This window comes from Zootoca vivipara, chromosome 6 (assembly GCF_965207765.1).
Source record: "Zootoca vivipara chromosome 6, rZooViv2.hap1.1, whole genome shotgun sequence".
Classification (NCBI taxonomy): domain Eukaryota; kingdom Metazoa; phylum Chordata; class Lepidosauria; order Squamata; family Lacertidae; genus Zootoca; species Zootoca vivipara.
In genome coordinates this window covers 76,918,816-76,935,096 of record NC_142589.1, presented here as the reverse complement: position 1 = coordinate 76,935,096, position 16,281 = coordinate 76,918,816, and the positions used below count along the sequence as shown (strand labels likewise).

Here is a 16,281-nt window from a genome sequence, read left to right as displayed (position 1 = left end):
GGCTCAGCAGCACCCAATGGTGCTGGGACACTGAGGAGAGAGAGGAATTGAACTTTAACAAAGGGTTTAGGATGACCAGCAGCTTCTGGGTTCCTAGAAAGGTTTTTAATGTCACCTGGTTTTTGTTGAGTGTATCATTTGAATGGTTTTCTAGGAAACTGATTGTTTATTTTTTTTTTACAATATTCATTGCCCACTCTGAATTGAATATTTTCAATCCCACAGCTTGGGAACAAAGGAATAAAAGTAAACAGGGGAAAAGAGTATTCAAGAACCACCAAATCGTATAGACCACAAATTAACAGCATTGTCACTTTTTTTTCCAGGAAAAGAGATGCTGGCACTCACTGTACAAAGACCCACTGGCCCCACAACCCAGACCCCAGCCACAAAAGCTGAGGGCTGCTTAAGAGCCCAGGGACCACCTTGGCGCAAGGCTCTGACAGGATCCTGTAGCCTCCCTGCCTCCCTGGGAAGCGCTGGTCCGGAGGGCTGCCGGGCTCTGCCCGAGCATGGTGCCTCCCTCCCTAAACCAGGCAAAAGCTTCCTAGGCTTTGGGAAGGAGGTGTGAGGCTCTGATTTGGGGTGGTGGGGTGGTGCCAGTATGGCTTTCTGGCACATTCCACCAGAAAAAAAGCTCTGGTTGTCACAATAGAAACAACAAGCAAAACTACAAGGGAAACATTAAATTTTCCAATTGAACCAAATGCCTATACAGTCGTACCTCGGGTTACGACCACCTCGGGTTGCGAACAATTCGGGTTACGAACTCCGTCAACCCGGAAGTATTTTTTACCGTGCGGGACCGCAGAAGCGGCGCGCACGCTTTGCGCATGCGCAAAATGGCCGTTCGGGTCGCGTTCGGGTTACGAACTTTTCGGGTTACGAACTGCGACCCGGAACGGATCGTGTTCGTAACCCGAGGTATTACTGCATCAAAAACAAATGCAGGACATTCAAACCACGGTCTTAGCTACAATTCCCACCCCCTTTTCACTCATGGCAGCCCCATCTCTCCTCCTTTCACAAAAAGGGCCAGGAAGGGTTCAAAGTCACACACCGAAGCATCATCAGTAGAATATACACATAACAACAAAATTATCTTTCCTGTTAAGATCCTCAACACCCAGTTAAGGAGGGGGAAAGCCTTCTGAAACAGCAATGAGGCGGGGAGGGGGGAGGAATTGTCTTCTGAATTGTACTTTGCATTTGGATTCCTCTGGCTCATAGCTCCTTCAGCTCCTCTTTATTCTCGCAGCAATAGAAGGCATGCAAGGGCCTTCTTAGTGGCAGCACCCAGGCTTTGAACTCCTTGCTTAAGGGAAGCTTTAGGGGTGCCTTTGTAACAAGACTGGATGATAGTTGGAAATTTGGCCTGCATTACTGCAGAAGAAGAACTCCTCTTCTCCAAGGCTGCAGACTGAGACGTTGTCATACTCAAAGTCAATGCTTTGTCCATGAGAAAGAGAGCAAAGAAAGAGGAAAGTCCGAGAGTGGATCTTTTGCAGGGCTAGGTTCCAGGGAGTTCCCCTCTGAGTCCCCCACGTAGGAATGAAGGAATCTCTTGTTTTCACTTTCCCTCCGTTCCTCGTTCCCCCAGTTCTCCACATTTCCTCATCAGGTTGGAGATGTCCCATGTTCACTTACTGCCAGGAGTTTGTCAGATGCTATAGTCTGCACAAAATAAGAAAAGGGTCAACACAGCAAAGCTCTGTACACCTGTACGCGCTGGGAATCAGAGAACCCCGGTTCAAACGGTTGCACATTCCGCCTTTGCTAGCCTAGAACACACGGCCAACATGGCCAGGTTGTAGGAGAGTCAGTGTAGAGGAGTGGTTAGAATGCTAGACTAGGACCCGGGAGACCAGGGTTCAAATCCCCACAAGGCTCACTGGGTTATTTTGGGCCAGTCTGACTCACTCTCAGCCTAACCTGCCTCACAGGATTGTTGTGAGGATACAATGGGGAGAAGGACCTTGAGATTCTTGGAGGAAAAGTGGGGTAGGAATGTCATAAACAGATCAATAAGCTACCAGTTGTAGAAAGTTTACCCAAACAGCCACACCATATTTCTTCTACAGGATTTTGTAATTGGTGTTCACCTCTGCTTGCTTGCACAGCTACATTTAGCTGTGAGTGTGAAGGCCGCTCCCTCCCTTTCCACCTGGCCTAGGGGGCAGGGCCCAGACTCACCAGCCCCACTGAAGAGGCTCCTCATGAGGCCAGAGGAATATCACCCGGCTGTGAGTGTGGGCATCAGGCATCCAGACTGGACCTTCTATGATGATGACCAATCTCACTGCTTTCCTGTGATTAAACCAGTGAATAGGATAGGAATAGTCCAGTTTTAGAGATACAGTGCTTACGTTTATTTTGAATTTTGTTCTGACCTTCTGCCAGTTTTCAACCATCTTTTATTAGTAAAGTTTCCCAATTTGACCATAGAAGGGTGTGTGATGGCAGACATCAGGGTTTTAGAATCCCCACTGCCTAGAAGATGCTTGAAATTCATGCTACTGGAAGTGAGGATCAGAGCTATTCTATTATGCTCTTCTGAGGTCTGAGAGACAGAATCATAGACTGCAGGCTGCTTTACACTCTGAGTAACTTACAAAGGGATCTGCCAGGAAAGCAAGCCAGCTGCTTTAATAAGGCAGTTGCAATGAGAAAGATTGGGGATTGTCTAACCCCTCCACATGTGGGACAAGAAGCTACAGTTAGAACTGGATATAGAACAACTGATTGGTTCAAAATTGGGAAAGGAGTAGCCTACGACAAGGCTGTATATTGTCTCCCAGCTTAATTAACTTATATGCAGAAGTCATCATGCAAAAAGCTGGGCTGGATGAATCCCAAACTGGAATTAAGATTGCCGGAAGAAATATCAACAACCTCAGATATTCAGATGACACACCCTTGATGGCAGAAAGTGAGGAGGAATTAAAGAACTTTTTAATGAGGGTGAAAGAGGAGAGCGCAAAATATGGTCTGAAGTTCAACATCAAAAAAACTAAGATCATGGCCACTGGTCCCATCACCTCCTGGCAAATAGAAGGGGAAGTAATGGAGGCAGTGAGAGATTTTACTTTCTTGGGTTCCATGATCACTGCAGATGGTGACAGCAGTCACGAAATTAAAAGATGCCTGCTTCTTGGGAGAAAAGCGATGACAAACCTAGACAGCATCTTAAAAAGCAGAGACATCACCTTGCTGACAAAGGTCCGTATAGTTTTCCCAGTAGTGATGTAAGGAAGTGAGAGCTGGACCATAAAGAAGGCTGATCGCCGAAGAATTGATGCTTTTGAATTATGGTGCTGGAGGAGACTCTTGAGAGTCCCATGGACTGCAAGAAGATCAGACCTATCCATTCAGATCAGACCTATCAGCCCTGAGTGCTCACTGGAAGGAAAGATCGTGAAGCTGAGGCTCCAATACTTTGGCCACCTCATGAGAAGAGAAGACTCCCTGGAAAAGACCCTGATGCTGGGAAAGATTGAGGGCACAAGGAGAAGGGGACGACAGAGGACAAGAAGGTTGGACAGTGTTCTCGAAGCTACCAACATGAGTTTGACCAAACTGCGGGAGGCAGTGGAAGACAGGAGTGCCTGGTGTGCTCTGGTCCATGGGGTCACGAAGAGTCGGACACGACTAAAAGACTAAAAAACAACACCCTCCACATCAGCCTTGTGCAAGCAAATCAGGATGAATGCTCTATAAGCATGTGGTCTCCCCACAAGAGCTCACAGGCTATCAGGATCCTAACCTGGGACATCCCTCAATGTACCTGAGGGACAGCTCAGTCTGTAGAGCATGAGGCTCTTAATCTCGGGGTCGTGGGTTCGAGCCCCACACTGGGTGTAAGATTCCTGCATTGCAGGGGGTTAGTCTAATTGACGCTTGGGGTCCCCTTCCAACTTTGCCAGCCTATGATATATCCCATCTTGTTCCTCCACCTTTCTTTTGGGCTCGCCCTTCCTTCCTTCCTATACCACACGGTGGCATCAGAGGCCGTCATTTGCCAAGCCTGCATTCTTGCAACTTTGGAGAGGAGCTGGGAATGTGTGTATCTTTTTTTTTTTTGGAGCATTACTTGTTCTCAAGTTCTTGGACATCCCAGGCATCACCCTCCCTTCCGGAATAATTTATGCTAATGTATCCTGCACCCTGTTTCTTGGCAGCTGCTCGTCCCGACAGCTAGCGCCTTCCTCCAAGAGGGAGCCCCCTTCAGAAGCTTCTCAGGATCATAGAAGTGGGGAAGGAAAACCAACATTTTTTAAAAAAACAAACCCTCCCAAACAACCAAAAGGGATTTTCCATCTGAAACTGGCATTCGTGTCTGTGTGTGTGTGTGTCTCCCTTACTCCACCCTTGCCTGCACCGCTGTGTGCTGGCTTACAGCCTCTCTCCACTGCATTTTGGAGAAGAAAGTGACGTCTTCTCTTCGAAAGGCAGAAGAAACACAGCGATCCACACATAGGAGTATTTATTTCTGATCCGGAGTCTTTATATCCAGGGGCAAAGTGCATGCGGTGCTTTTATACCTGAAGCTCGGGTGATCAGTAAGTTTAGAGCTGGAAGAATATCCCCCAGAAGATCTCTTGACTGAGGTGCTTTTGCTTGGGATCTCTTGAACTCCTCAAAGTTCTGGACCAGCCCACCAAAGTCTGATATAGAAGAACTACAGACACCACCCATAGAATCTCGGTTTCATCTCAGCTCCTTGGAAGATTAGAGACCCATTAGCTCCCTGGATTCTCTTTGGGTGCTAGATCCCAACAGCTTTTTGGTCAGGTTCGAGGGCCTTGCCTACTTCTGTCAATCCTGATCTCATTCTTGAAAGGTCTGCAGGCTGTCTGTCGAGACTTCAATCTCCAACGAAAGTCCCCTCCTCTTCCACCGCACCTCCAGCTTCTTCGATTTACAGTCCACTTGCAAGGGACCGGGCTCCGTGCCATTCTCACCGGGCTGCCAAGATGTTCAGCTGGATGAAGAAGAACGAGAAGAAGAACCCCGAAGTGATCCGTACGGTCACCGAGGGCCTGAAGGACCTCTACAAGAGGAAGCTGCTGCCCGTGGAAGAGTACTACCGGTTCCACGACTTCCATTCCCCGTCCCTGGAAGATGCCGACTTTGACAATAAACCCATGGTGCTGGTGGTGGGGCAGTATTCTACCGGCAAGACCACCTTCATCAAATACCTGCTGGAGCAGGACATCCCTGGGAGCCGCATTGGGCCTGAGCCCACCACAGACTCTTTCATTGCCGTCATGCATGGCGAAACAGAGGGCATCATTCCAGGCAACGCTCTCATCGTGGACCCCAAAAAGCCCTTCCGGAAACTCAACCCTTTTGGGAACACCTTTCTCAACCGGTGAGTGCTCCAGATCTATCCCCTCCCCATATTTTCTGGCCTTTGAGTGCATTCTTTGTTGAGGCTAAGCTTAGAAAGGTGTGTTTGTGTTGTACGGCAGTGGGCTCTCCACCCCTTTCAGTCTCAGGACCCAACTTTATTAACTTGAACATGCAACATGACACTGGATTACATTATTGTTATTTACCATATATGACCATTTTCCCTCTCGGTGTTGATCTGATGCAACACCTCTCTCTTATTTACATTTATACAGCCCACTTTTTCTCCGGCAAGCTCAAGATGGCATACATGGTTCAACTGGCGGGGAAATAAGAAACTGAGAGAAGCTGAATTTGACCGTCTTAAATTCAGTTCTCCACATTCCCCCAGCAATTTGCAGGTTTTAATTCTAAAAATATCATCTAGAAGGTTTGCCAATATTTTAGTGCAATTTCCCCCTTAAAATGATGCAGTTTTGTAAAGTTCATTAATGTGCATTTTTACGTACCCTTTCATGTGCACGGTTTGGCTGGAGAAGCAAACCACAGATTTCAAAGGATAACTGTGCTTTAGCTAGCTTAATCGGTTTGAAAAATGCTTCTCTTGTTGAAATGCAAACAAAAGTTTGATTTCTCCCCAGCCCTAAAAGAGGCTGCCTTTCTTTGCATCTGATCGACTTATACCTGCTTTTCTCCTTCTCTTTAAAAAATTGCAGGGCGACAAAAAGAAAATGTTGGCTTTGCCACTTAGTGTGCAGCTCAACCTCAGATCAGCGCATGACCCACTTGCAATTCCCTCAGGACCTGCCCATGGACAACCAGTGGGCTAGAGCAGTGTTTCCCAGATTTGAGTCTCCAGGTATTTTTGGACTACAACTCCCATCATCCCTACCGAGCAGGACCGGTGGTCAGAGATGATGGGAATTGTAGTCCAGAAACAGCTGGAGAGCCAGGTTTGGGTAAAACTGGTCTAGAGGGATGAAGGAAAAGGTTTGCCAGGGTTTAATGCAGGCACGGGGAGCCTGCAGCCCTCCAGGCATTGCTGGACTCCAACTCCCATCCTTCGCAGCCAGAATGGCCAATGGTCAGGGATGATGGGAGTTCTAGTCAAGGCAATCTGTGGAGGGCCATAGGTTCCCCATTACTGGACTAGGTGGAGCCCAAACTACATTCACTGCCATGTGACCTCCTTGTTACTGGGTGAGGGGTGTGTGTGTGTGTGTCTTCAGACGTCATTGGACTTCTTTTTTTTTTTTAATATTTTTATTAATTTTCCAATTAAAACCAATTATATCACATTCAATATTTCAAATTATACACATATATATATCAATCAAACCGAATGTTATGCCAAATCATCTAAAGAATTTTTTATTTGGGTTCCCATGCTTCAAGAAATTGGGAATTCCTCGCAACTGTCCACTGCCGTCTTTTTTCTAAAGTTCAAATCGTCCTCCAAGTTCATAATAATCCAGATCTTCCCCTTACAGTCACATAGATGTTTTCCACTTTCATCCGATTGTTTCCCAGCCGCTGAGATAGATATCAAACAAAGTTTCACAGATGTTCTTTCTCCTGTGTGAGTTAATCAGTCCAGCCTCCCCATAAATCTTCTTAATGGAGCTCCTTGTTGCGTCGAAGCAGCCCGAAGCAGCGCCATCTCAAAAAGCTCAAATCACTTTCGCTTTCTCTCATAGCCATGAAGATTCACGATCATTATAGAATTTACAGCTTTTTCAGGCAGGAGACCCAAACATCAAACCATAAACTCTTGGTAAATTAATGGATCTCCTTGCCCTATAGCTGAACTTAGCTTCAGGTCGCTGCTCCAATTTAAAGTGCGTCACAACTCATAAATCCTCCGAGCGCGTCCAGAACCCCTTCCGCCCGACTAGGGGGAGGCTTTTCTCATCGGCAACTCCACATCTTTAAAAAAAATATGCTCAGTAACAACAGTTATAAAGTTCAACTCACACAGTCTTTTGCTTCTCTTTCACTCCAAACAAGCCAGGACATCGCGTCCGGGAAGGTACGATGCAGCAATATGAAGGGAAAAAAAATAAAAACTCACTTCCCTTATCGCTCCGTCCCCATCAATCCTTCTTCCAGATGCAGTACAATCTTTGACTCCTCTCCTTTCAGCAGCATAAATTTCTCAGCAGTAAACAGCGCTTCTTCCCCTCCTTCTGAAGTATGTCCATAGATTTAAGCCTAATTATCTTCTTTAACCATGGAAATCCCCGCCATGCAGATTAGCGTCCGGGAGTCCTGGCCCTCGTAAGTGCTCAGCCCAAGCTCCCCCCACTCCAAAAACAGTCGGAGTGGGTCAGGGGGCATCGCGGGCCAGCGGCCCCTCTCCGTAACCCCCGGAGAGGGTAGGGGGTTGCAGACGTCATTGGACTTCGTGGAATCATAGAATTGTAGAGCTGGAAGGGACCCTGAGGATTATCTAGTTCGATCCCTGCAATGAAGGAACACACAGCTGTCCCTAGGGGGGCGGGGATCGAACCTGGAACCTTGGCGTTATCAGCACCATGCTCTAACCAACTGAGCTATCCAAGCTGGCAATTCCAGTTCCATCAGCCCAGCATTTCTGTATAGGAGACCTGATGGGTATTTTCAGTTCATGCTGCATTCGGTATGGGAGTAAAATAAGACAATACCTGGCAGCTTCCTATGCTTCTAAACTGGGGGAGGAAGAGGAGATACCCCTCATGCTTTTACGATCCAGATCCAGTCCTAGATACCAGGTGTGTATTGAATTCGCCCCCCTTTCCATTGAGGGGAGGCCCTCAAGCAAATTCCCTCCAAAATAAGATACCAGCCTTTAATTCTATCCAGGACTTTCAGCTTCAGAACCCCACTCTAACCACTAGGAATTTTGGCGTTTCTCAGTTTCTAGTTTTCCAATACAGTGGTACCTCGGTTTATGAACACAATTGGTTCCGGAAGTCTGTTCATAAACTGAAGCGTTCATGAACTGAAGCGAACTTTCCCATTGAAAGTAATGGAAAGTGGATTAATCCGTTCCAGACGGGTCTGCGGATTACTCAACCTGAAGCGTACTTAACCCGGAGCATGGGTATAATTGGTTCCGGAAGTCTGTTCATAAACTGAAGCATTCATAAACTGAAGCGAACTTTCCCATTGAAAGTAATGGAAAGTAAATTAATCCGTTCCAGATGGGTCCACGGCGTTCGTAAGCTGAAAATTCGTAAACCGAGGTGTTCGTAAACTGAGGTTCCACTGTATTAAGCTCAGCTCTCCACTTTTCAACAACAGGTTGTGTTTTATTCTAAATAGTTGTCCTAACAATTCAGCATTTGTGCAACGATCTCCTAATTCACACATGTGCAATTTTGCCCGTTATTCGCATTTTTTGCAAAGCAGTTTTGCCTAACACAATGCACATTATTTTCACTAAGCTATTCTCTTTACCCTAGCATAACCGTTAGTGTACACGTTTGCAACTGGTTTGCAAAACGTGAGTGCCGTGATTTCAAAAGATGGCTGTTTTGGCTTGCATATTGTTTGGGAAAGCAAAAATTAGGTAGGGTTGCCTTTGAATGTGGACTGAACCCAATGGGTCCCCCATTTTATGGGTCCTCCACTAGCCTCTACTTCCTCTTCTCGGGCTCGGCCTGGGACTCGTGATGTTCCTCTCCAGCCCTTGTGGGTAGCATTCCAAATGCTGCCCAGCTGTTTCACAGAATCAGGGTGTAGCAGGGAATACAAAAGGCACCTGTTTCCTCCCAGCCCACTCTTTGCAGGGGTGAAGAGAAGGAGAGAGAGGGAGGCAAAGAAAGGCTGGAGGTCTTTCAGGGGTGGGGAGTGGGGATGCAAGCCCAGATCTCTGGAACAAAGCGCGATTCTCTGTGCCAGGTTGTCCCCGCAACACCCCATGTCCCAACAGCCTGGAAATAAATCAGCCCTCCAGATGTGCTGGCTTTTGGGACAGATGGGAGCTGTTCCCAGCAGATGAGTGCCAGGGAGAAATGGAGAAACACTGGGCCTTATTAGGGTATGCATGTTGAAGAGAAAGACCAAAGGACGTCTTGACTTTTAGCTATACACAGCAGCCCATGGGCTTGCACTAGGATGCTGCAACCTTTTGTCATTTTCGGCTACAAGGCGGGGTTGGACTAGATGATCCTCAGGGTACCTTCCAACTCTTAAAATTCTATGACTGGGGCATACTTGTCAACTGTCCTGTTTTGAGTGAGACGCCCCAGAATTACAAAAGCCATCACAGCTTCAAACTGGATCTCAGAATGTCCCATTTTTTTGTTCTTGTGTTCTGGCGCAAGTCACCTGGCTCCCGCAAGAGCTCGGGACCAAAAACGAACACCCCAATTTTAATCAGTATGATTTTGGAGTATGATGTATGCTGAGGAATGCTAGAGTTGAGTGCATTGTTCCCGACAGAGGCGCCGGGCCTTTTAATAGCGGCAATACAGGCAGAAAAACCACTGGTTTTCCATCGCTGCAGCTCCGAGCTCCACCTGTTGATTTTCTGCATCTTATGTAAGATTTGGACTGTTTCCCCATTTTGTGTGTGTACGTGTGTTTGGGGGGGGGGGTATTCCTAACAAACAGCACAGACTTCTTTAAAACTACTGTTGGCTGTGCTTTGGCGCAGGACAGTGGGAAACTGTGGAATTGGATGTCCCTGGGTATTTTCCGGCAGGTTCTACTTTTAGCATCCTTGTTTATACTGGTTGAGCTGTGCACCTTCCTCCATCCAGGGGTTTGTAAACATGAACTCCTCCCCAGGCACTGAACGCAGTCAGAGTGTCTCAGTTCTTCCTTGGCCCACCCCTGTTCTCTCAGAGGTAGGGGTGGCGGAGGAAAAATTACTTTTCCATATCTCATTTTAATGGAAACTCAGCTAAACCACACTTGCTGAACCAATAGACAAACCGAAACACAATTACTCTTCAAAATTTGCACAAATTTCTAGTGTTTTTTGGGGTCACCTACTGATTTGGGAAGGTGCAAGACGAGAACTAACCCACGCCCCCCCCCCGCTTGGGAGCAAGTTCCACTGGCATCAAGCTTGGTTATTTCTTGAAACACCTTGGGGGGGGCACAAATGGGTGAATATATTCCCCCATTTAAAACAGGGCTGCAAATTTTTGTTGTTTCAACATTTCATGCAGGTTATTTATTGCATGAATTTACAAGTTGCTTATAAAAATGGTGAAGTGGTGTAGAAAGTAGAAAAACACCATGAAAACAGCCGGCGAATTCAGTATAGAAGTTAATTCATATCGATCAGTGACGCAGCCGAGTCACACCGCAGGAAAACCCTTTGTGTTTGGGCTTCAGGTGAGAATGTTAGATTAATCAATCAAAATTTTAGTGGATTGATCTGCGAGGTTTGTAATACTGTGAGGTTTGTTATACTGAGTCAGGGCCAGGCTGAGCCGTTGACAATCCCCATAGTTTCATAGCATCATAAAATTGTAGAGTTGGGCTCCTGAGGGTCATCTAGTCCCACCCCCTGCAATGCAGGAATCTCAACTAAAGCAACCATGACAGATGGCCACCCAGCCTCTATTTCAGGCAGGAGCTTCTCCTAGCACCCTACCAGGAGACAACAGGGATCATGGGCATAGACAGGATTTATGGTGTGTGTGTGTGTGTGTGTGTGTGTGTGTGTGTGTGTGTGTGTGTGTTAGTCAGGATTTATGTTGGGGGCGGGCAGGACACCCACCAGTCATGATCCTCTTCCTTGTCTCTGTCTAGCAGATTCAGAATAAAATATCTCAACAAGAGTTGTTTTAAATCACTTTCTGTCAGAAAAAAACCCTTTCAAAATCCTTCTACAACTTCTACTTTTAGTTAAGTATTTTTGTTTATTTACTTGATTTGAGGAGGTCTCCCCCCCCCCCCCCGGCAACACCCATGACAGGGATTGAACCTGGAACTTTCTGGGTGCAAGGCAGAGGTGCTCTGCCACTGAGCTACCGTCCTCCCACTGCTCTAACACATCAGGTCTTGGTGCTTTAATCAAAGCTTCCTGATATCCACCAACAGCTTTCCCCCGCCGCCCTTTGTTGCTTATGCTAGCGTGGTTTAACCAGGGAGGGCAAGTTTGAATGGATGGAACCAGCGGGGCGAGCCAAAACCCCAGGAGCAAACCAGGCAACCTCCCCGGGTGCCAAAATTCCTGGTGTACGCAGGTATGGAAAGAGGAGGAGGAGGCGGCGGCACAGAGAGAGTTAGTAGTGGCAGTTCAGCAGGCTTTTGGCCAGGGCAGCCCTGACGCTCCAGGGAAGTGTTCACAGCACAACTGAGATCCTTGTGATCTCCATCAGCTGTTGGGTCATGAGCACAACTGGAAACGGGGGCAGTTTTTAAAAGTGACAAGCGCTGAACACGAGAAAACAAGAGCCGCTCCCCTTGGTTCTTGGCTGCTCAGAGCGCTGCTCTTATTGCTTCTTGGCGTACGAGGAGCTAGGGGAGGGGTGGCAACGTTCTTAGGAGCCCGGAGCAGAAGAAAAAACAGGCCGGGAAAAGCTGAGAGGGAAGGGCGCACTCACTTGTTCATTCAGATTGGTATATATTTAACTTTCATAACTCGTCTTCTTCTTGCTTCTTGTTGTTAATCTCGAGTCCAAGGCGGGCTTACTGGGAAAGCAGAACAAACATAGGATGCTGCCTTTTCCAAGGCAAGCCACTGGTTCATCTAGCTCTGAATTGCCTTTGCCAGGGTTTCCCAAACTTGGGCCTCTAGCCGTTTTTGGACTACAACTCCCATCATCCCTAGTTAGCAGGACCAGTGGTCAAGGGTGATGGGAGTTGTAGTCCAAAAACAGCTGGAGGCCCAAGTATGGGAAACCCTGGTCTACACCAAATGTCTAGTCCACATATTTCTCTGATGAAAATAGGGATCTCCTATTCCATAATAATATTTTATTTTATTCATTATTTTATTTTATTTTTTGTAAACAACAACAACAATATTTATTACGGTCCATAGACCCATCAATTCGTTACAAAGCGATACCCAATAAGGACATCCTGCTTTCAGGTTTCAGAAGTATTTTGTTCAAACTTAAAGAGTTGGGATCACTGATTCTTGCAACCACCGATAGAAACTTCGCCACTGCTAATGTTCTAGCATTTCATTCTTTATACCCCACCCATCTGACTGCGTTGCCCCAGCCATTCTGGGCAGCTTCCAACATATAAAAATTAGAATAAAACATTAACCATCTTCCCTATACAGGGCTGCCTTCAGGTGTCTTCTAAGTATAGCGACTTATCTCCTTGGCTCAGGGGGTCACATAACTCCATACCCTCCAACATTTCTCCGATGAAAATAGGGATGCCCTAAGGAAAAGCGGGACATTCTGGGACATAGCTGCCAAGTTATCCCTTTTTTAAGGGATTTTCCCTTATGCTGAATAGGCTTCCTCGCGAGAAAAGGGAAAACTTGGCAGCTATGTTCTGGGATTAAATCAGAAATCGGGACTGCTTCTGTAAATCCGGGGCTGTCCCTGGAAAATAGGGGCACTTAGAGGCATTTGGGTTTTGGTTTTTGCCGCAGAACTTTCCCCGTGAAAACCCGCTCCTTACCGCTGAATCGGAGTAAACTGCAATCCGCATAAAACTCAAATTGCTGTTCGATTCATTGTTAAAAGTGTGGGTTTTGTGGGGAAAGCACTGGGGCAAGGGTGGGGGCCTCGGACATGGAACTTCAAAGCACCGACTTCTGCCTAGAAAGTGCAGGGCAAAAGATAAGGGTGGATAAACCCCAAATGGCATGGCTCTCCGGGATTTCAGACTAGGGGTCTCCCCAGCCTTACCCGGAGATGCTGACAGAGTTTTTTCTCCCTCTTAAAGCATTAATTACTTAAACCAAAAAATATAGTTAAATGTGCCTAAACGCTCAGCAGGCACACGAAACTCACAGGCATTTATGAGGGTGACATGTGCCAACTGAGCAAGCATTTGGTTATCTTTTTGTTCATTTAGATCAGCGGTTCCCAGTTTGCACTGCAGACCCCCTGTTTTTCAAAAGCCAAGCCAAGAACCCCTGCCGGGACCATATAACACCGGTCCTGAAAGACCTACATGGGCTCCCAGTACGTTTCCAAGCACAATTCAAAGTATTGGTGCTGACTTTCAAAGCCCTAAACAGCCTTGGCCCAGTATACCTGAAGGAGCATCTCCACCCCCACTGTCCAGCCTGGACACTGAGGTCCAGCTCTGAGGTTCTTCTTGCAGTTCCCTCACTGCGAGATGTGAGGTTATAAGGAACCAGGCAGAGGGCCTTCTCAGTAGTGGCACCCTCCCTGTGGAATGCCCTCCCGTCAGATGTCAAGGAAATAAACAACTATCTGACTTTTAGAAGACATCTGAAGGCAGCCCTGTTTGGGGAATTTTTTAATGTTTGATGTTTTATCATGTTTTTAATACCCTTTTGGAAGCCAGCCTCTAACATAAAGGTAAAGGTAAAGGGACCCCTGACCATTAGGTCCAGTCGTGACCGACTCTGGGGTTGCGGCGCTCATCTCGCATTATTGGCCAAGGGTGCCGGCGTATAGCTTCCAGGTCATGTGGCCAGCATGACAAAGCCACTTCTGGCAAACCAGAGCAGCACACGGAAACGCCATTTACCTTCCCGCTGTAGCGGTTCCTATTTATCTACTTGCATTTTGACGTGCTTTCGAACTGCTAGGTTGGCAGGAGCTGGGACCGAGCAACGGGAGCTCACCCCGTCACAGGGATTCAAACCGCCGACCTTCTGATCAGCAAGCCCTAGGCTCAGTGGTTTAACCCACAGTGCCACCTGGGTCCCTCTAACATATCCCAGTGCAAAACTGGGGCACGTGTCTTCTGGTCTGCATTCATGTGCAAGTCATGTGACCCAAAAATGGGATGTTCTGGACAGTTGATGGTTACGTGCCACGGGCACCCTGGGTGGGTTATGTGGACTGCCCAGGGGTCCGTAGACCACCAATGGGGAGCCACTTATTTAGATAATTGTTATGATTTAGATCAGGCATCCCCAAACTGCGGCCCCCCAGATGTTTTGGCCTACAACTCCCACGATCCCTAACTAACAGGACCAGTGGTTGGGGAAGATGGGAATTGTAGTCCAAAACATCTGGAGGGCCGAAGTTTGGGGATGCCTGATTTAGATCATTAACATTTCTCTTTTTGGGGGGGATCTCTGTAAGTCAGGAAATCTCTCTAAGCCTCCTTTCTTGCTGCTCTTGTCTACACAAGCCCCTCACCTTGGCCTCTGGCCTTCTCTTTTTCTGCCCCCATAGGTTCATGTGTGCCCACTTGCCAAACCAGGTTCTGGAGAGCATCAGCCTTATCGACACCCCAGGGATCCTTTCTGGTGCTAAGCAGCGTGTGTGCCGAGGTAAGGCCATCCCGCAGGGGGGCAGGATTGAGGGCAAGGATGCTGAGCTGCTCAGGCTAATCCTGCCCCACTGTGTGGGCTTTCCCCCACTCTCTTTTGGTGCTCATTTATTTTGTTCCGACAAGCTGGAAGGTGTGCAGAGGAGGGCAACCGAGATGATCAAGGGTCTGGAAACCAAGCCTGATGAGGAACGGTTGAGGGAGCTGGGTATGTTTAGCCTGGGAAAGAGGAGAGAGGAGAGGAGATGTGATAGCCGTCTTCAAAGATCTCAAGGGCTGCTGCACAGAAGAGGGAGCAAGCTTGTTTTTCTCCTGTTCTGGAGGGTAGGACTCGTACCCATGGCTTCAAGTTACAAGAAAGGAGATTCCAGCTAAACATCAGGAAGACGTTTCTGACAGTAAGAGCAGTTCGACAGTGGAACGGACTCCCTCGGGAAGTTGTGGGCTCTCCTTCCTTGGAGAGTTTTTAACCAGAGGTTGGATGGCCATCTGTCATGGATGCTTTAGCCGAGATTCCTGCCTTGCAGGGGGTTGGGTTGGATGACCCTCGGGGTCCCTTCCAACTCTACGATTCTATTAATCAATTCAAGGATCTCTCCTCTGCCTTTCAGGGCACACTGCCCTCACAGAGTTGTTTACATAAAGTAGGAAAACACACAAATAGAACAATTTCGAGAAATTCATCTGTTTTTCAGCAGGAGTGGAGAACCTCAGGCCTGGGGGGTGAAGGTGGCCCTCCAAGTCTCTCTGTGTGGCCCCTGCTGCTCTCTCCAGGCCTCAGGCCTCACCAGCCCCACTTTGTGCCTTCCTCCTGCTTGCTGGGGCTGATGGGATTTGTAGTCCAAGACTTCTGGAGGACACCAGCTGAAGGAAGGCTGTCCAAGGTTGTGCCTCTGCATGACTCTGGCCACATCTCTCGCCACGGGGTGCCTCAGTTTCCCCTCTTGAGCCTGCGCCCTATACTGCAGAGCCTCATGCCGGCAGCTGAAGGTTCCTTGGCTATGTCCCCAGTTGCAGCTGGTTGTGACAGATCCCTGGGTGTTGCCCTGGCCCCTGGCCAGACCAGCTCTGCCATGTTCCTGCCTGCAAGGTCTGGGGCTGGTCAACGTTGATTCCAGGCCTATTTCAAAGGAAACAAAAGCACGTAGCGTATTCATTTCAAAACAAAGGAAGCAGCTGGACAGAGAGGGGAGAAGTTGAGTTAGGAGGTGGCAGGGGGGGAGACTGAAGGACTTGGACTAAGGTTGCCAATTGCCCCCCACCCTCCCCACGGAGGGGGGGGGGGAATTTGGAGTCCAACAGCATTTGGGAGAGCAGAGGATCGCAAGCCCTGATGTAGCTATTTAAAAGCGTTCTGGGGAATTCAAAATATTGCACACTACGTATGGCCTTATCCACACTTCTGCTCCTGCTGCAATTGCTAGGCACGGGTCTCGGATTTATAGGCACAGATCCAAGCAATTTTTCTTGGTCCCACTGCTTTCCCTAGGAAATCCCTCTGTTTACCGCTGAATCGGGACAAGCGTCAATCAGGTTGTGGAACAATAT

The 16,281-nt window shown here is 47.8% G+C and overlaps 1 protein-coding gene across 1 annotated transcript in view; it reads left to right on the top strand.

Moving 5' to 3' along the window:
* The first annotated feature begins 4,121 nt into the window (after positions 1-4,121).
* The window catches only part of EHD2 (EH domain containing 2), a 37,601-nt gene continuing 25,441 nt past the window's right edge, over positions 4,122-16,281 (top strand). The window contains exons 1-2 of the mRNA XM_035118042.3: positions 4,122-5,371; positions 14,637-14,734. Of these exons, the coding sequence (XP_034973933.1) occupies positions 4,974-5,371; positions 14,637-14,734 (496 nt within the window). The 5' untranslated portion in view covers positions 4,122-4,973. The remainder of the gene's footprint in view (positions 5,372-14,636; positions 14,735-16,281) is intronic.